At 52.1% G+C, this 18,797-nt stretch overlaps 1 protein-coding gene across 4 annotated transcripts; it reads right to left on the bottom strand.

The window, feature by feature from the left end:
* Positions 1 to 2,726: 2,726 nt before the first annotated feature.
* On the bottom strand, positions 2,727 to 17,143 carry SLC38A7 (solute carrier family 38 member 7). 4 transcript variants are annotated; one of them, XR_006730439.1, is made up of 13 exons: positions 17,099 to 17,133; positions 16,359 to 16,489; positions 13,298 to 13,686; positions 12,469 to 12,667; positions 12,091 to 12,235; positions 11,087 to 11,185; positions 10,135 to 10,192; positions 9,803 to 9,917; positions 8,340 to 8,487; positions 7,607 to 7,806; positions 6,737 to 6,791; positions 4,444 to 4,644; positions 2,727 to 3,950 (listed from the first exon to the last, which is right to left on the bottom strand). XR_006730439.1 is itself a non-coding variant. In XM_045533594.1 (12 exons), exons 3-12 carry the CDS (start codon positions 13,565 to 13,567, stop codon positions 4,542 to 4,544), a joined length of 1,392 nt encoding a protein of 463 aa, XP_045389550.1. In that variant the 5' UTR covers positions 13,568 to 13,686; positions 16,359 to 16,489; positions 17,099 to 17,143; the 3' UTR covers positions 2,727 to 4,541. The 4 variants fall into 4 exon arrangements, 2 of the variants coding, with proteins under 2 accessions (XP_045389550.1, XP_045389551.1); XR_006730440.1 differs by lacking the exon at positions 2,727 to 3,950 and adding an exon at positions 7,408 to 7,484 and having other exon boundaries at positions 4,616 to 4,644; XM_045533594.1 differs by having other exon boundaries at positions 2,727 to 4,644; positions 17,099 to 17,143.
* Positions 17,144 to 18,797: the final 1,654 nt, after the last annotated feature.

The raw sequence follows: 18,797 nt of genomic DNA, 5'->3' as shown, positions 1-18,797 counted from the left end.
GCCAGGTCTGTCTGATGCCAAAGACTTACCTCTATGCACGAGGTTCCTGCTACTCAAAATGTGACCCCACGGCTGGGCGTGGTGGCTCACGCCTGTAATCCTAGCACTCTGGGAGGCCGAGGCGGGAGGATCGTTTGAGCTCAGGAGTTCGAGACCAGCCTGAGCAAGAGCGAGACCCCGTCTCTACTAAAAATAGAAAGAAATTATATGGACAGCTAAAATATGTATAGAAAAAATTAGCCAAGCATGGTGGCGCATGCCTGTAGTCCCAGCTACTCGGGGGGCTGAGGCAAGAGGATCGCTTGAGCCCAGGGGTGTGAGGTTGCTGTGAGCTAGGCTGATGCCATGGCACTCTAGCCCGGGCAACAGAGTGAGACTCTGTCTCAAAAAAAAAAAAAAAAAAAAAAAATGTGGCCCAAGACTGCCAGAGTACTGTCACCTCTGGAAGTGTCAGCAATATAGACCTCAGGCCCCACTCCAGAGCTACTGGATCAGAATTTGTAGCCCAAGACCCCCAGGCGATTGTGATTTGTATGCACTTTTACCCAAGTTAAAGTTTGAGAAGCACCCTGACTCTCAGGAGGCAGTGGGTGAGACCCTGGCACGTGTCCTCTTGAGAAGCTGAGTTTGCACATTTCTTTTGTACACATGGCCTTTGCTTAAAAGCACTGGTTACTTTCCAAGGGCTTTCTTTACTCTGGCTCTCCTTTGCCCTGGGAGGTAAATAAGGCCAGTGACTTTCCTTCCCATATTAGAGACAGAGAAAGAGGCCTGGAGAGGTGAAGCAACTTGCCCAGAGCCACCAGTGGCAGGTACTCTCTCACTTGACCATCACCTGAAGTAGACTGGCTGGGAGAGGACCCAAGGGTTCCAAGATCTGGTGTTGGTGCCAGGATGAGTGTGGTAGGGTCCTGGGCTTGCCTTCAGGGGCCAGAAATCATCAGGCTGTCTCTGAGAGCCCTCTGCTCACTTGTTTATTCAGGCATGGCAAGAGTGCTGTCTGGCTCCAACCTTATGACCTGTGACCTGTGTGACCATGGGCAAACTGTCATCTCTCTTAGCCTTGGTTTCTTCACAGAGCAGTTGTGAAGACCAAATGATGATGCAAGTGAAGTGCTATGCAGTATGAGTACTCAACAAATGTTCCTATTCATTCATTTGCTTGTTCAACTTTTTTTAGAGACAAGCTCAAGTGCTCTTCCCACCTCTCAAGTAGCTAGGACTACCTCCACGCCCAGTTAATTTTTTTTTACTTTTTAAAATTATTATTTATTTTTTGAAACAGGGTCTCACTCACTTGCCTGGGCTAGAGTGTAGTGGCACCATCATAGCTCACTGTGACTCCCAACTCCTGGGCTCAAGCGATCCTCCTGCCTCAGCCTCCCCAAGTGCTGGATTACAGATGTGAGCCACTGTGCCCTACCCTCAACAGCTACTGAGCACTTGCTTACTATGTGCTAGGTGCTGGGGTAGGGCACCTGGTGGATGGGGAAGACATAGGAGTGCTCCCATGGAGCTTACAGTCTAATGGGTGAGACAGGCATTGATCAAATGCTTACAAGTGTGTGAAACATTAGGCTGGGGATGTCTTGAGTAAAATGTATGACTGGATGCATCTGGCTGTTTGCATGTGAGTGTGCCTTTGGCAAAGGTGTAACCTTTCTTTCTCTCTGTTCATACAGTGAAACCCAACCTCCAGCTCTGGGACCACTAGTCTGGTGTGAACATAGACCAAGGGCCAAGCCACCCTACCCCGCAAACCCATCTGAAGTGTTTCCTCCTTAGAGGGTGAGTCCCTCCCCTACCAGAATGGGGGCTGGGGGGCGCTTACCCTCACTGGAGTATGGCTGGAGCAGAGAAGGGGAGTGAGGTGGGAGATGAACTGGTTAGATTTGACCCTAAGGGCAAGAGGGAGCCATTGAAGACCTGCCTAGAACTCTCTAGTCTGACCTCTGCTGCTCTCCCACACCTAGGCAATGTTCCACCTACACTGACCATTTCTCAGTTCCTCAAGCCATGTTCCTCCCAGCTCAGGGTCTTTGCACATGCGGTTCCCACTGCTTGGAAGGTCTCCCCAGCTCTTTTCCCTTAGTTAATTCCCAGTCGTCATCCAGCGGCCAGCTCAAACATCACTTCCTCCAGGAAGTCTTTCTCGACTCCCAGACAAGGCCCCAAATATCATACACTCTATTTTCCCTTCTTGGCACTTATCGCAATTTGCAAGTGTACACTTGTGTGACTACTTGCTTAGCATCAGTATTCCCAATACTCGGCTGAGAGCAGAGCTGGGGTCTGTTCTGATTATTTTCTCACCAGCGCTGAGCACGGTTGATTGGCTGCAACAGGGATGGCGGGGGCCTGCTCAACGCCTGCCTCTGAATAGATGAGGATGATGCTTAGGAGTCTGAAGCTCACCCAAGGTTTGAGGTCAGGGGGCCAGTCAGAAGCCACAGAGGTGCAGGAAGGACAGAGAGGGCTTGAGTAAAGGCCGAGGTAGCAAGACCAGAGACTGAGCTGCATTCCTAAGTCAGTGGGGAAGGACTGATAGGATAGGAGGTGGCAAAAGCCATTTGCAGGTTCCTGTTTGGTAGAGGGAGCCCGGCGGTGCCAATCCTAAAACGGGGGTCATAGGGGATGATGTGTCATCTATACCTCCCACCCCAGCCCTTCTTCCTCCTGGCAGTGGCCTGGACTCTGCCCCTACCACCAGACACAAGGGACGCAGCTCAGCAGCACAAGTCCCTTTTATTAACCATCTTCCCTTTTCTTTGTGTGCACAAGTAGAAAAGAAACAGTGAAATACCCTGACAGAAAGGACAGAGGGGACGGTGGGAGGGGGTCCTGAGGTTAGGCCAAGAGGCAAGATTCCAGCTCCTTTTCCTGATGGTCAGTCTCTGTGCGATGACTCCTCCTACATTCCCCCACCCCCACCCTGAAACACAGCTCTGGGAGGCCGAGCAGCCCTGCTGCCTGGGCTGTCCTCCTCGCCTTGTCAGCAGTGGGTGCTGGCAGAGCCGGGTGCTGTGCAGAAGAGCAGTAGAGTGGGGTCGCCCCCCCCCGGGGCAGAGAAGATCAGGCACCAAGAGCGGACGTGAGCAAAGGGAGTTCATCCAGTCTGGGGACTGAGCAGAAGCCTAGCCAGCCTCTGTCCTGCATGGTGGGCTGCTGGGCACCCCCACTACAGAGATTTGGGGCAGGAGGGGCCATGAAAATGCTGAGGGTTCTAGGTGAAAGAGGAAGCCGGACTGGTGCCCAGGACTGGCCAAAACGAACAGGGGCAGTTGAGGGGTCAAATGGGAATATGGGGGGGGCAGTGTTCCTCCTTACCCCACCTCGGGTAACAATTCAGGTATGATCTCAATGTGATTGACAGGCCACCAAGGCCAGGACCAATAGACGTACGTTACTGAGGAAATTGTGAGAGAGGGTTTGGTATCCCCACCCGCAACTTATGTGAGTGGGAGAAACTGAGCTACACAGAGCAACGGGGTAGGGAGTAGAGAGGGAGAGGGAGGGAACAGAGAAGATCCAGACTGGAAGGGAAACTTCCAGGCCAGTGTGACAGGCTCAAATCTTGTGCCCATCAGTGACAACCTGGCTGCCTTTCTTCCCTCTGAGTTATCAGGCTAGAAGAGTTGGCAGGGGAGGAGGAAGAGGAGAGGCAGGGAGAAGAGAAACAATCACTGAAAAAGCTGTCAGAGACGTTCACCTTGATCCTGGTTAGCCCAGCCAGCATGGAGGGTCAGAAAGGTTCCCAGACTTCTCCCTCACCCACCCTGGGGCCTCTGCAAAGAAGGGGGCCCATCTGGAATCTGAGAGAGAAAAGCAGACTCCCCGCTCAACCCCATGGGGAAAGCTAACAGAGGAATACTCACAGCACCGTGGCACAGGACGGCCCCTGGTTTCAGAGCCGGGCTGGCACCGTTTGTAAACATTAGACTTGGTGATGCCTGGGGATGGAGGAGAACAGGGGTGCCCAGCCTGAACCATCAGGTTTGGAGAAAGAGACAGAATGGGGCCCCAAGAGGGAGCAGACAAGAATCCACCTGCCTCTGCGTATTTGTATGACTGCAGTGCTACCTTTGGATGTTGCCAGAGGAAGCCACTGTTGACCCCCAGACAATGAGCACAGCCCCTACTCTGGATGGGCTGCTTTGTGGAAGGTGGTGCCCTTTTGTCCACAGTCTTTCTCCAGAGGGGAGTCAGACTGGGTTCCTTCTTCTGACACCCACTGGCCTCTTCAGCATGGGTTCCAGGCATGGAGAAGCTGAGAGCTGGGAGAGGAAGATGGTTCCTCTGTGACATGACAACTCCTGCCACCATCCACGGCACTGCCAGGACTGGGGGAGTAGGTAGGGAGCTGGGTTTGAGCTGTCCAGTGGTGTGGGGCCTGACTTTGCCCCAGAACTGTCCCTGGGAAAGGATGTCCAGATGTCATCCTACCAGTTGGAATGATGGTGGACACAGAGTGGCCCCACAGCTCTAAGAGATGTGTTCCTAGGTCAAATGGCAAAGGCCATGTGTTCCCTGGAAGGCAGTGGTTATGCCAAGAGATCCACAAAGATGGCGTTGGCTGTGGTCTGGCCGAAGATGAAGGCTCCCAGGGTGACCAAGAGGACTCCATAGCTGACCAGCACCCACCAGCTGTAGGGCAGAGGATGAGAGGGGCCTGATCAGTTATCCCATCCCATGACTCTGCAGGCTTCAATATATATAACAGTTAATTACTGTAATTATACTACTTCTCCTGCTGCTAGAGCACTTCCTACTTCCCAAGGACTTCTCCATACAAAGGCATGTAGGGCAAGGTGTATTATCCCCACTCCACACGTAAGGGGACCAAGACCTAATGGGATAAACTGACTGGTAACAACGCACCAAGGGCAGGAGCAGGATTAGAATGCAGGTCTCCTGTTGGAAAGATGTTCAGGGAAAAAAAAGGTCACATGGAACATGATCCATTTCTTCAAAAAAAAGAAATAAAAAGCAGACATCTGCAAATATACCTATAAAAACAGCAGCAACAGGGTATTGAGATTAAGGGTGATTTATTTTTTATTTAATATGTACATATATTTAAGAGATAGGGTCTTGTTCTGTTGCCCAGGCTGGAGTGCAGTTTTACGACCATAGCTCACTGTAACCTCAAACTCCTGGACTCAAGTGATCCTCCTGCGTCAGCCTCTCAAGTAGCTGGGATTATAGGCTTGAGCCACTGTGCCCAGTCAAAATTCTTACATTTGTTTATTTATTTATTTAATTTGTTTGAGACAGGCTCTTGCTCTCTTGGCTGAGCTAAAGTGCAGAGGCATCATCATAGCTCACTGCAACCTCAAACTCCTGGGCTCAAACGATCCTCCTGTCTCAGTCTCCCAAGTAGCTGGGACTACAGACATGTACCACCTCGCCCAGCTGATTTTTCTATTTTTTGTAGAGACAGGGTCTGGCTCTGTTGCTCAGGCTAGTCTCAAACTCCTGGGCTCAAGTGATCTTCCCACCTTGGCCTCCCAAAGTGCCAGGATTACAGGTGTGAGCCACCATGCCCTATTTTCTTCTGTAGGCATGTTTGTATTTTTTAAGTTTTCTACAATGAACAAGATTATGATGTAATAATTTTTTTTAAAGCATGCAACCTGTTCTCAACCTCTCCATTGCTCAGGGAAATCTGCATATTAAAACAATGTAATATTTCTCATCTATCAGACTAACAAAACTTAGAAAGGCTGTTACATACAGTGCTGGCAGGGGTGTGGGGAAAAGGGCACTCTTATTCACTGCTGGTGCAACTCTAATTGGCACTGCCTTTTTGGAGGGTAATTGGAACCCATGAGCTAAAGTAAAGTGAACATGGCAGGGCATGGTGGTTCATGCATATAATCCCACCACTTTGGGAGGCTGAGGCAGAAGGATCTCTTGAGGTGAGGCGTTTGAAGCCAGCCTGGGCAAAACAGCAAGAAACCATCTCTACAAAAAATTTAAAAATTAGCTGGGCATGGGCTGAGGCAGGAGGATGGCTTCAGCCCAGTTATTTGAGGTTACAGTGAGTTATGATCAGGCCACTGCATCCAGCCTGGGCGGCAGAGTGAGACCTCTTCTCTAAAAAAATTAAAAAACAAACAAACAAAAAACCAAAGTAAAACAAAGATGCTCCGTGACCCTGCAGTTTTCTTCTAAGACTCGATCCTACCAAAATCCTTGAATAGGTATGTCAAGATGTTTAAGAGTATCCACATTCAGGACACATTCACACAGCAGAATATTCTGCAGCCACTTACAAAAGAAAGAAGCAAATCTTGTGCTGACATGGAGAAGTGAAAAGAATGTAAGTGACAGAAAAGTGTGTCTGGCAAGAAACCATTTTTGATAAAACAAAACTGTTTACGCAAGCCCCTTATCTGTATATACATACACATAGCTATGTGTACACAGAAATGTACACGTGCCCAGGAACAGTGTGGGGGCACAGAGCACACGGCTAACGCGGAGTGATCTCTGCAGAAGGGGTGTGGGGGGAGTGTGCTGCGGGGGAAGGCGACTTCTACTCTTTTCTCTTAAGCCCTTCAATAGTATTTGAATCATTACAACTAGCATGTTACCCATTTAAAAAATGGTATTAAAAACCCCATGATTTTTAAGTACACAAGTCTCTTGACTCCTGCCTTTACTAAGGCCCCACCAAGGTCATCCCCCAATCCACCACCTCTCCAGGAGGACCGTGGGCTACGCCCTGCTTTACCTGGCTGGTTTGACTTCCTCCATCTCAGAGAGTTTGGCCTGAATGAGGCATAGCCCTGTTAGGAAAGAGGTGGCCCTGAGAGTCTGTGGGGGAAGGGGGCTCCCTCCCTCAGGCTCAGGCTCCCCCCTTCCAAGAGGCAGTGGTGGTGGATACAGAAAGGCCTGCGTTTACTTTTCCGGATAGTCCGTCTCTGCCCCCCATTCTACATCCGGCTGGGAGGCCTGGCATCTGCTCCCCCCAGGACAGCCAGAATCTGACGAGGTTGCATACGACACTTGGAGCTAAAGGGACGGCACTGAATGGTGACTCAGAGGTAGCCCAACCCCAGGGCTCTTCCCAGTGCACTTCTGAGCAGATGTGGCTCCCTTTCTCCAAGCAAAGTGGCCAGGGCTTTCAAGGTGGCCTCCTGGTCAAGCTGGGTATGGGTGGAACTCATGGCTGGGCAGACAGGACAATTCCCCAGGGATCTGGCGCAGACCTGTGTCTAGAACTCAGGTCTCCCGATGTGTGCACCAGGGTGCCACCACCAGACCCCATTGCCTTCTGGGCTGTGATGGGCTACACCAGCCAGACAGATCCCTGACACTCAGAGAGCAACAGATATTGGAGTGAAGGGTTAAGAATATGGACTCTGAACCCAGACAGCCTTGAGTTGGAAGAGGTTGACTTACTAGTTGAATCTGTTAGCCGTCGGGCAAGTCTGTGACCCGCTCAGGAGATAACTGCTTGGACAGGAGCTCCCATACAGCTGAGGTGGGTGATTAACACATGCTGGCAGTTACTCTCCCCGGCAGGTGTTGAGCCAGTGGGGAGCCGAGGCCAGGGAGGCTGTGCTGTGGGGCTGGGAGAGGGGGCGCCAGGGGCCTGTACCTGGGAAGACGAAGATGAAGCAGGCAGCCAGGCCCCCGATGACTGAGATGACCTTGCCAATGTCAGGGATGAAGAGCGCCAGCAGCAGGGTGAGCAGGAACCAGACCAGCGTCTGCAGCACTCGCCGCCGCCGCTCCCGGCCCACATCCTCCTCCACCGGCATCCCCTGGTAGCGCAGCCACAGGCCTTCGACCACGGCCCTGCCCGCATGGAGAAGGGCTCAGAGGGGCTCTGCTGGCGGACCCCACCTCTGGCTCACAGGAGCCAGATCCCTAACTAGGTAGACTGTAGGTAAGGCCCTGATCCTGAGCCTCAATTTCCTCTTCTGAAAAATGGGCCTACTGGCACTATGGCTGGTTGCTGTGGGGACCAGATGAGATGTGGAGGGCTCAGTGCTTTGCTTCACCACATGAAACTGATACCATTATTCTCCACAGTCTGGGGTATCCAAAAAGCTAGGTGTCCATGTGAAAGCTCAGGAAAGGATCTCAATAGAGATTCTTAGAGGGCTCGCTGAGTGTTCTGGTGACCCCAGGCAAAAGGGGTCTCCTGAGACCCAGCTTGGGGAGTACCTTGGTGGCCTTCCTAGGCACTGACTCTTTTCTACTGGCTTCAGTTTCTCTGTCTATGGAATGGGCTCCACACAAGGCCAAAGGCCTGTGTTGAAAGGGCTAACGGGGGCTGAGGGGCCCTGAGCAGCAGGAGGGCCCCGGCGGGACGGGAGGGGGCTTACCGCCCACAGAAGTGCAGGATGGGGTAGGAGGTGAGCACGCTCAGGATGATGAAGGCTCGGGCAACGGCCACAGCCATGTCCTCCGAGGGGTAGGACAGAAGCACGTCAGGGTCCACAGCAGCTCCAAAGGTCAGGAAGCCACAGATGCCTGTGGGCAGGGACAAGGGGGCCCGGTCAGGGCAGCCCTGGAGGGGAAGGGGCGGACCACCCATTCCTGTGACATCAGCTGGGGAGGACGCTGGAGCAGCTCTGGGAGCTTAGACTGAGGCTTGGAAGGATTATGGGTCTGGGGTCAGATGCTTCCCACCCTGGCTTCTCATAACCCCTCCTTGCTGGATGCCCTCCCACCCCCATCCTTCTGATCTTGAACTTGCCCAGTGTGCTCCTACCGCGGAGCCTGTGCACTAACTCTTCCATCTGCCCCAGTCTTCACACTGCCATCTCCTCATCATTCAAGTCTCAGTTCAGATGTCCCTCCTTAGAAAACACTTCCCGCCAGCCCATCTACAATGACCCCCATCCCAGCACTTGCTCAAATCACCCTGTTCGATTTTCTAACACACACCTCTAATTTTTTTTTATTGGTTTATTGTCTAACTCCAGAACATGAGTCCCAGGAGAATAGCGACTTTGCTTGTTTGCCTCTCATGTTCTGGGCTGTGTCTTCAGAGGCTACAACAGTACTGGCCCAGGCAGCTCCTGCAGCCCATCCATGGAAGGAATCACAGGGCTATTCTTCCTGGGCCTCCCGGTCCTGCTCATCTCAACCACTCTCCCTAGAGCAGTCAGAGCCGTCTTTCCCTGAGCCACTCCCCTGTTTAAAATGCTTCCTTTCTGGCTCCCACCAGCCCTAAAGGCCCAATAGGATCTGGCCCCCGTTACCTGTCTGGCCTTAGTGACTGCCACCTGCCTCCAACTCACTCCATTCCAGCTACACAGACCCCCTCTTTGTCCCTGCCTCAGGGATGTGGAGTTTTGTGGTTCCTCTTCTAGAACACATCTCCCACAGCTCTTCACAGTCTGGCTCTTTCTCATCATTTGGGCCTCCTGAGAGCGGAGACTTCTGTGAACTACCCTGCCTGGCCCCATTCACATCTTTCCTGTTTTCACCGTCATCATGGTGCTCTCTGCTGTCTGCAATTCCTTATCGACTCCGTAGTTCCTATGGCACAACTGTGTCTCCAAGGAGACTGCTAACTCTACGAGGGCAGGACCAGGTCTACTTTTCTCCATGGAATCCTCCATGCTGAGAACAGTTCCTGGTACTTCCTAGGCACCAATTTCGAACTGATGCATCAACAAATGGATGAATACACCGTTCTCATCTTGGCAGGAGGAGGTCTCAGGAAGCCCAGGTTCAAGCCAATGCCTACAGAAGCGTCTGTCCTGCTGGGAGTGCAGGGCTGTCCCCAGGAAAGCTGGGCCAGAGGAGTTGGCGACTTGAAGGGGAGGGGAGCACTCACCTGTGCCCATGTAGACAGCGAGGGCTATGACCATGGCAGCCGTCACCACCCCGCCCCAGGTCTTCACCTCGGGCCGCTGCATGCTGTTGAAGACGGGCACACTGCTCACGTGGCACTGTCCAGGTAAAGAGCACAGTCATGGTGGGGAAGTGACCTCACCCTCAGTTTCCAGAGGCAGGTACCATGGGACAAAGGCCTCACGGACAAGGGACAAGTTCTGGGCTCCTGCTCCATCCTTCTACCCAGGATTTCCCCCATCCTGCCTGTAATGTGGGTTCCATCCCAGGGTGGGTGGTGGGCTAAGGGGACAGCAGGGACCTCACAGCTGGCACCTGAAATCCGAAGCAGATGGTGGGCATGGCATTGAACACGGCCATCCAGGAAGCCGGCCTGTGGACAAGCACACAACGTGCTGCTGGCTGGGAACCCCTCAGAGCCACCAACTGACCCCACACCCTTACTCTTCATTCATCCCACTATGGCCTCCAGCAACCAGCATTCTACACATTCCACCCACAGAAGTCTGTGAACGGGGAGAGGAGACATCTCCATTTCCCAGGCCAGTAAACTGAGGCTCAGAGAAGTCCTTCTGCTTTTCTGGTTTGTTCCTTTCAAAGAAAAAAGCAAACTTAAAAAAAAAACCAAAAACATAGACTTATGCAAAAATGGAAGATACAGAATTTACAGAGAAGCATAAATTGGAAAAATGTGCATTTCCACCCTGGTGGTCTCCACAACCTGAGGCCTAGTCTTGCACTGGCTCATCTGTTAGATGTTGGTGGCAAAGTCTCCCCTGTCTCTGGTTCTCACTCCTCCCTCCAGTAACAAGAGATCAGGACCTTTTGCCTCCTTCCTATAATGACCAGTGAGTCAGCCCCAGGGAGCTAATAAGCCTTGGGAAGAGCACCCGTGTGTGGGGCTTCTTCTTTTTTTTTTGAGACAAAGTCTCACTCTGTTGCCCGGGCTAGAGAGCCTAGCTCACAGCAACTTCAAACTCCTGGGCTCAAGCCATCCTCCTGCCTCAGCCTCCCGAGTAGCTGGGACTACAGGCGTGCACCACCACACCCGGCTAATTTTTCTATTTTTAGTAGAGATGGGGTCTCATTCTTGCTCAGGCTGGTCTTGAACTCTTAACCTCAAGCAATCCTCCCACCTTGGCCTCCCAGAGTGCTAGTATTACAGGCATGAGCCATGGCCCCTTGTGTGGCCTTCTGATGCCTAACACCTGCTGCGGCCCAAGTGGCAACTTCTATCCTATATATCTCCCAAGGGGCCCTCACTTACCTGGTCAGGATGTCCCCTGGGGTCATCTCTTTATCTGGCCAGATGTATTTGATGATAATGATGGCAGTGACGTACCAGGTACCCACAACACTCAGGAAGCTGCCAGGAAGCAGAGATTGGGTATCCTCTTCCCCATGCCAGCTGTCCCTTCTTTGACTCCCTCCCCAGGGACATCCACACTCAGCTCTAGTGACAAGTGTCCACTGTATGAACTGGGGACTATGCCAAGCAGACTCAGGAAATGTCTGAGAAATAAGTTTCAGAGAAAGCAGCCACAGCTAGGAGGGAGCCAGTAAGGAACCCGATGGGCATTTCTGGACATTGGGAAATGCCTTGGTTCAGTTCCAGGGCTCAGAGACCATGGCAGAGACCTGGGCTCCAAAGCACACCTGGGACTTCAGTCAGAGCAGCCCAGCCTTGGCAAGCGTGGCGAGCAGGCCATCTTCTGAGCCTGGCCTTTGAGAACTAGGAGATGCCAGAGGTAAGAGGGTTCAGAGTACAAATCCTGGAATTCAACATTCAAGGAAGCCACAGACACAGCTGAGTGTGACCCCTTCACTTACAGACTGGGGACAGTCTAGAATCCCACAGCTTTCTAGACACTGAGCCAGGAAGCCAGTCTCCTCCCTTCGTGCCAAGCTGTATGGAAGATGCTGCCAGGCTGACAATCTCAGGTGATCCAAATCCCATCCTCCCAGGGAAAGCCGAGGCCCAGGCCAGCAGGCTGTCTTCATACTCCCGGCCACCACCCATCCCTCCATTGACAAGGACACTTAGAACTGAATCTCTCAGTGATAAAAGGGTTGCTATCTCCTCTGATAGAGCCAGAAAGGGAAGCTCTGCTGCCTGAAGCTCTGCAAGCCCTGGCCCACCCTGCCTTGCCCACTCTTGCTCCCTGAGAAGGTGAGGTGGCACGGAGGAGCGGGGTTCCCCAGCAGCCCTGGGTCTCCATCTGCCCAGGACCAGAGTTCCTCACTGCCCCGGGCTGGGAACCTGCTCCGAACCTGGCATACTTCTGGAAGCCGATCTCCCTGGGGATGGACAGGGGCAGGATGAAGAGGAAGGCGGTGAGGCTGATGGTGAACTTTCGGTCTGTGTACCAGGGGCTGCCGCTGGTCCCCTCAGGCTCCTTGGCCATCACAGCTATAACTGCACGGGGAAGAAGGAGGGAATGTCATGTCAGGCCACCACAGGGTGTGACCCTTCTGCTCTGCTGGGCCCCAGGACCTCCCTCCGTATAATGGGCCTGGCAGCCTAGAGGGAGCACTCCCAGGTGAATGATGGGCCTGAGTATGTTCTAGGCAGGTGTTCAGCGCCTCTTCCCTTCACTCCAGGATCCCCAGGGCAGAGGGGGAGAGGTAGGTACTGAGGGGGAACCTTACTCTTGTCCTGCTGGTCCCCGATGATGATGAGGAAGGCGATGCAGGTGCCGAAGGTATATATGGCGATGGTCACCTCACACAGCACACCTGTCAGCTTGCCGCACACAGCCCACACCACCTCCTGGTAGGTCCTCTCGTTGCTGGCCTGGGAGCAGTAGGCCAGGATGACGAGGCCACTGATGATGAAAACCAGCATGCCCTGCAGGGGTGCAGAACCAGAGCATGCGGGAGGGGCCTGGCAGGAGAGGGCCTGCTGGGCCTGCTCAGCATTTGCCGGGCCAGTGCCCAAAGCAGGCTTGCCAGATCTCACGGGGCAATTTTAATAGATTGCTAGAGGTAGCTGAATTGAGATTTTCTGTGAAAACAAAATGTTCGGTGAAAAATTTCAGACACACAAAAAGTAAGGAGAACAGCACTGCCATTATCCATCACTCAGCTTCAGATATGATCAGTTCACGGTCAATCTTGTTTCGTCCTACTCCCCTTCCCACTGTGGATTATTCGGAAGCCAATACAAGCTATCACATCATTTCATTAGTAAGTATTTCAGTATGTAGTTCTGAAAGATAAGGGCCCTCTTTTAAACATAACCACAAAATCAACATAACACCTAAAAAATTACATATGCAGTTGATGTTCAGATTTCGCTGACTGTTGGGAAGGCTTCGGAAGCCTCGTCTGGGCTCAAAGGAAAGAAGGCTGGAATAGATTAGTAATGTCTGCCCACGTGTGAGGGAGGGGAGAGTGGTGCATATGTCACCTACTGGCCATCCCTGACCCAAAGAGCCCACCTGAACCGCACCTCTGCCCTCCCGGCCAGTGCACTCACCATCTGCAGTGCGATGCCAGCTGCCACGCCCCCGGCAGTGCTGAAGGCTGCTGGAAAGTTGAGCAGCCCTGCGCCCAGGCAGGCATTGACAACGATGAAGACGGCCCCAAGCGTGGAGGTGGTGCCTCTGCTCGGACCCCCAGGAGGGGGCTCCCACTCAGTCTTGGGGGCTGTGTCCACACAGGGGCTCTGCAGCAGCCGGGCCCGCTCCCCGGCATCTGTGCTCAAGCCCCACTCGCCATGGTCACTGTTGATGCAGAGCTGGGCCATGGCCCCGAGAGCCCTCTTCCTGCGGGCTCTGCAGGTTCTGCCTCACGAACACATCCCCCGGGCAGTGGAGGAAACACTCGCCTGTCTGGGGCTGTTATCCTCAGAGGACTCCTCTCAACCTAGATGAGACGAAAGCAGGTACTCCTGTTATCCTGAGATGGGGAAACTGGGGCAAAGAAAGGCGAAACAGCTCTCCCAAGATCACATGGCTAGGATTCAAACCCAGGTGTGCCTCTGTGCAGAAAGCTGCACTGGGTGCCGCAGTGTGGGGAGGCAGGGACAGAAATACGTCACGTGCAAATCTTGCTTGTTTTAGGCTTACAGACCTGTGGGGTCACTTAGATGGGAACATAAAAAAGAGGAGTACTAACACACTGTCAGCACTAGAGAGAGGCCATGCACTGGGCAGGTGCGTCATGGACCTATCTTATCTCATTCCATCCTTATGACACCCTCGTGGTCACAAGGTTCAGAGACATCAAATCACTGTCCCAGGGTCACACATTAGCAAGCTGCAGGGCAGGATCTGGATCCAGATCTGTCTGGCTTCCTGGTCTGTTTCCATGCCACATGGTCCCCTGAGGAGCCCTTACCAAGAACGGTGATTCAAAATATTACAGCGCAGCATGCCTTCCTCTGGCCCAGAGTCTACATTCTGTGCGGCTTTCAAGGCCATTCAAAATTTAAGCCATGTCTCACTCTTGTCCCATGTGTCTTCTCCCATGTGACAAGCCCTCCACGTCTGTCATGTATGTGTGTTCAGGAAAACAATTATCAATCCTGGGCCTGGAATGCTCCCAGCCACTTTGCCAGCCACCCTTTCAGGTCCCATCCCTTCTTCATTTCCTCAGACACTCCCTGAGCTCTTCTTGGAGCCACCAGGGAACTCAGCCCCGCTCAGGATGTTTCCTCCCTGCATTCCCTCATGTGCTAGCATTTCACAGGCACTTTGCTTGTTCTCCTGGGTTAAATTACAAGGCTCTGAAGCCAAATGTGCAATGTTTATTGTTACTATCAACCACCATTGCTGCAGCCATGGAATGCTTTATCTTAATCCTCCATGTAGTCCAAAAAGGCAGATGATGACAATCACCATTTTACCAAAGAGGAAATTGAATCCCAGATGGGCTAAGCACTCTCCCCTGGGTCACACGGCAGTCAGTGGTAAAGCCAGGCCTGCCAGACCCCAGGCGCATCCATTTGTTTGTATTTACTCCACCTTTGGGCCCAAGATGGTACATTGGGCACAGCTGAGCTCAGATACAGGCTTATTACCTGATTGATTCTCTTCATTCTCTGGGTAAACACAGGTGAGCTGCAGTCTTTCCTTTGGCCTTGGTCCTCTTTATTGAAAACTGGGAAGAAGTTTCTTCTTCCCAGAATCTTAAGAGGCTCTGAGGAGCCTGGCCCTGAAAATAACCTTCAGTGTTCTCAAGGTTAAGCTCAGAGTCTGAGACCCCCAAGAAAATGATGGTCTGAAAGAACCAAGTCCACCCCCAGATCAAGTGCAGCACTGAAGAGGGAGGGGTGGTGGGACTGGGTCTCAGATTAGATTCTAAAATCAGAATGCTGACCCCTCCACTTCCTAGCTGTGTGACCCTGGGCAAGTCATTTCACCTTTCTAAGCCTTTACATGGTAAGTTCCTGTGAGGAGTGTGTTAATATTAATAATGGTTTAGCACTCAATAAATGGTCATTGCTACTGTTATTTTTGCAAATGCCCCTTTCCACATTGCCTAAGAATCTTCAGCTCTAAACAAGCAGAAAGCAGAACACATCAAAATCAGGGCCTGGTGCCATTGGCCAGGTAACAATGGGCACAAAGGCACTGGGATAGCTGACAGGAGGAAAAGCGACATGAAGGCCAGGTTACAAAGGCAGGGGCTGATGGAGCAGTAAGGAGCCAAAAGCAGCCTTCCCCAGAGGCTGCTATTGGCTGGCTACCACGCAGGCTAGTGAAATCTGCCAAAGACTCCTTTCCCTAGAGTCTCATCATTCCTGAGTCCCAATCCAGGGCATTCACACAAAACTCTCTTTTATTCCCTACTCATCCTTCCCTGGTTTGGTCTTTATAGCCCACAGAGAAAAGAAGGGAACTGGCTGGATTCAGCCATAATGACTGGGCTAACCACTGTCCCTCATAGAGCCATGCTGTCTGATGCCCTCAGCCCCTGGAGGTGTAGAATGGCTACCAAGGCCCCTCGGGCTGGAATGGTACACTAACGAGAAGGAACGGGAAAGTTCAGGTCCTCTCAGACATGTGTCATCAAGCATGGAACCAAGGGGCACAGCTCCAGAGGAAACATTCCTCTGCTGGGTCCAAATCCAGAAAAATCAGTCAGATGCCACAGGGCTCTTCCTCTTATGCAGCCTGTCATCAGGCCAACAACTCAGCAAAAATCAAAGCAATGAGTCTCGAAGGCAGAGTTTTGGGACTCCTAGGCTTCCAGCATAGCTTAAGAGACAGTCCTGCAAAGTGGATGCCACCAGAGTTGCAAGACCACCTCCACCCTGCTCACATTACAGACACAGACATCTACAGAGTGACCCATTCAAGGTCATACGGCTTGGTGTGGCTTTCTGACTCTCCAAGTGGCACGTTTCCCTTTGGCACCCTTGCCCCAGACTCTTCTGCCACCCACAAGAGAGCGCGGGGTGGGGGTGGGGGTTCCTTATGGAACTTAGAGGCAGAGTGGTCCCACCTCTTGCAGGCTCTCTGCATTGGTCCAAGATCTCTCAGCACCCCCACCCTTCACACCCAAATTACTCAACCCCATTGTTCCCAGCTTACCTGCCCTTTCTACTTGATTGGCTATGGTGGGGCTGCAGTGCTCCTTTTCCCCAAACGTCTGGGATCTGATTCTCCTCACTTCCCCCTCTGGCCCCCAATTTCTTCTTTCTCAAGACATAACCTAAAACCTGCTGTCAGCAGAGAGAAGAGTTTGCGCGGTTTCTGTGCTGGTTCAGCAGAGTGTGGGGATCTGTGCAGCTCTGACACTAACTCATAGAAAGGAGTGCCAGATCAGACAGGGCAACAGGCCCACGGTGGGAAAGAGGTTAGACTAAGGTCAATGCGGCCAGTTGGCAGAGCCCGAACAAGAAACCTGGTGCCCATATGCTCAGGCCACAGATGTAGGCCCCTCAGATCCCAAATGGAGGGGGTCCCCAGTCCAGCTTGCGGTTGGAGCCCTGAGAAACAAGAGGCAGGCTGCATTGGGAGGTGTGCCAGGGTGCACCCGGGCCGGGGCAGCGGAGCATTGATCCTCAGGCCTGACGCAAGGCGGGTGTGCAACTGTGGGGTAAAGTGGGGAGGGGTTCTGGGACTCGATCCCGGCCTAGGACTAGGTGGTGACTGGCCGGGCTCAGGCGCGGCGGAACCGGCCCAACAGAGGGCGGGCGTCGGGCGAGGACGCCGGGCTCCGGAACCCTGCAGGGAAAGGGCCCGAGCGCCGCCGCGGTGGTGGTGGGGCTCCAGGGACCCCGGGGACCTAACGTGTCCACTCCCCACCGCCTCTACCGCCTACCACCTACCTTCGGTGCTTCATTCCCGAGCCGGCAGCCGAGACACGTGAGCATGGATCACATGATCGCCCGGCTCGGCGGGCCGCGCGGCACACTGGGAGTTGTAGTTTTCCGCGGGTGTCAACCTTGCACAACACCGGCTCCCTGACCTGACTTCATCCCCTAAGCCGGCCTCGCGCCCAGGAAGCCCGTGCTCTTTCTGTTACTGTCCTGGCCTCTTGCCCAGGCCAAACACTGCTCCTTCCTCCTAGGAAGAGCATTAGGAAGTTTGGTGTCTTTGCCAGTCCTGGGGCAGTGGGTCATTATTGGTCTCATTATCCTCCTCCGTTTCTATCCTTGCCTTCATGGCCACCGCCAATGACCCTGGAGTTTCTTTTACTGAGGATTGTGAGGAGACCATTTTTACCGCCTCCAGCCGTGATCTTTCCTACCAGAGAAAGGACTGCACTGAGTATTGTTTATGGTTGCAACTCCTGGGCTTAGATTCTAGAACAGTTTTTGAGGCACTGTAAACACTCAGTAAATATTAATATTTGTTGAACGAAGGAATCGGCGTCCAGAGCCGCGGCTTCCGTTCTTGGCTGTGTGCCACCCATAAATTGTCACATAATCTCTGGCATTCCAATGTTCTCATCTATGTTTTGAGGATGTGTTCTCCACTGCAACCTTCCTCTCCAGGCATCAGAAGTCCTCACTGATGAGGAAACACAGTGACTGTGTTAGAAACTCAAGTCACATTTTAAAAATTGGAATATTTATTGAGATCATTGTATTGATAGATTTGTAACCGGCTCTATGACACCTATGTTTTTTATAATCCTCTCCCTCTCATGTTTTAGATTCTCAGGCCAGTAGAGCATGATGACCAGAACCCTGAAACTTCTAACTAACTACTTAACTTTTCTGAGTTTTTCCCAGAAATGGCAGAATTTCTGCAAGACAAGGAGCTGTGATTCTGAAGGGCCCTAGGCAGACTTTCTGACACCAAAACACATTATCCCCCACCACCTGCCCCATGCCCAGAACCCCTTGTTAATTATACCACTCCTGCTCCAATGCATATATCCCTTCCTTGTGAAGTCCCTAATCTCCATTAGTTGGAGAGTCCGATCTGAGGCCTGATTCCCTGCTCTCCCGAAAGACAGACTATGAGGATGAAGACCTTTACGATCCACTTCCACTTAATGAATAGATTTTTCCTTCCTTATAATTTTCTTAATAACATTTTCTTTTCTGTAGCTTCCTTTATTGTAAGCATACAGTATATAACACATATAGCATACAAAATATGTGCTGATCAATTGTTTATGTTTTTGCTAAGGCTTATGGTCAACAGTAGGCTATTAGTGGTTAAGTTTTTGGGGAGTCAAAGGTTATACATTGATTTTTGACTGTGCAGGGAGTGGGGGTTGGCACCCAAAACCCTGCGTTATTTAGGGGTTAACTGTACTTATTTTTTGGTGTATATTTAGTTCTGTACAATTTCATCACATGTAAAGTTTGCATATCACACTGCCTGTAAGATACTGAACATTTCCATCACCACAAGTGTCCCTCCTGCTGCACTCTCCACACTCATCTCCCTCCAGCAAGGCCCCCCACCTTCCATAACTCCTGGAAACCACTAATCTGTTTTTCATTTCTAAAAGTTTGTCATTCCCAAAAAGGTTATACAGATGGAATCATACTGTCTTAGTTCAGGCTGCTA

This window comes from Lemur catta, chromosome 20, assembly GCF_020740605.2.
Source record: "Lemur catta isolate mLemCat1 chromosome 20, mLemCat1.pri, whole genome shotgun sequence".
NCBI lineage: Eukaryota > Metazoa > Chordata > Mammalia > Primates > Lemuridae > Lemur > Lemur catta.
The sequence above is the reverse complement of the archived record's forward strand: the minus strand, read 5'-3'. Positions and strand labels throughout refer to the sequence as shown.

Excerpts from the sequence above, each read along its gene's own strand:
- SLC38A7 (XM_045533594.1), bottom strand. The coding sequence starts at position 13,567 with ATGGCCCAGCTCTGCATCAACAGTGACCATGGCGAGTGGGGCTTGAGC. Across the intron at positions 12,236-12,468 it reads CGGGGACCAGCAGGACAAGA|TTATAGCTGTGATGGCCAAG; the intron begins GTAAGGTTCCCC and ends TTCCCCGTGCAG. Across the intron at positions 4,645-6,736 it reads GAGGAAGTCAAACCAGCCAG|CTGGTGGGTGCTGGTCAGCT; the intron begins GTAAAGCAGGGC and ends TCTGCCCTACAG.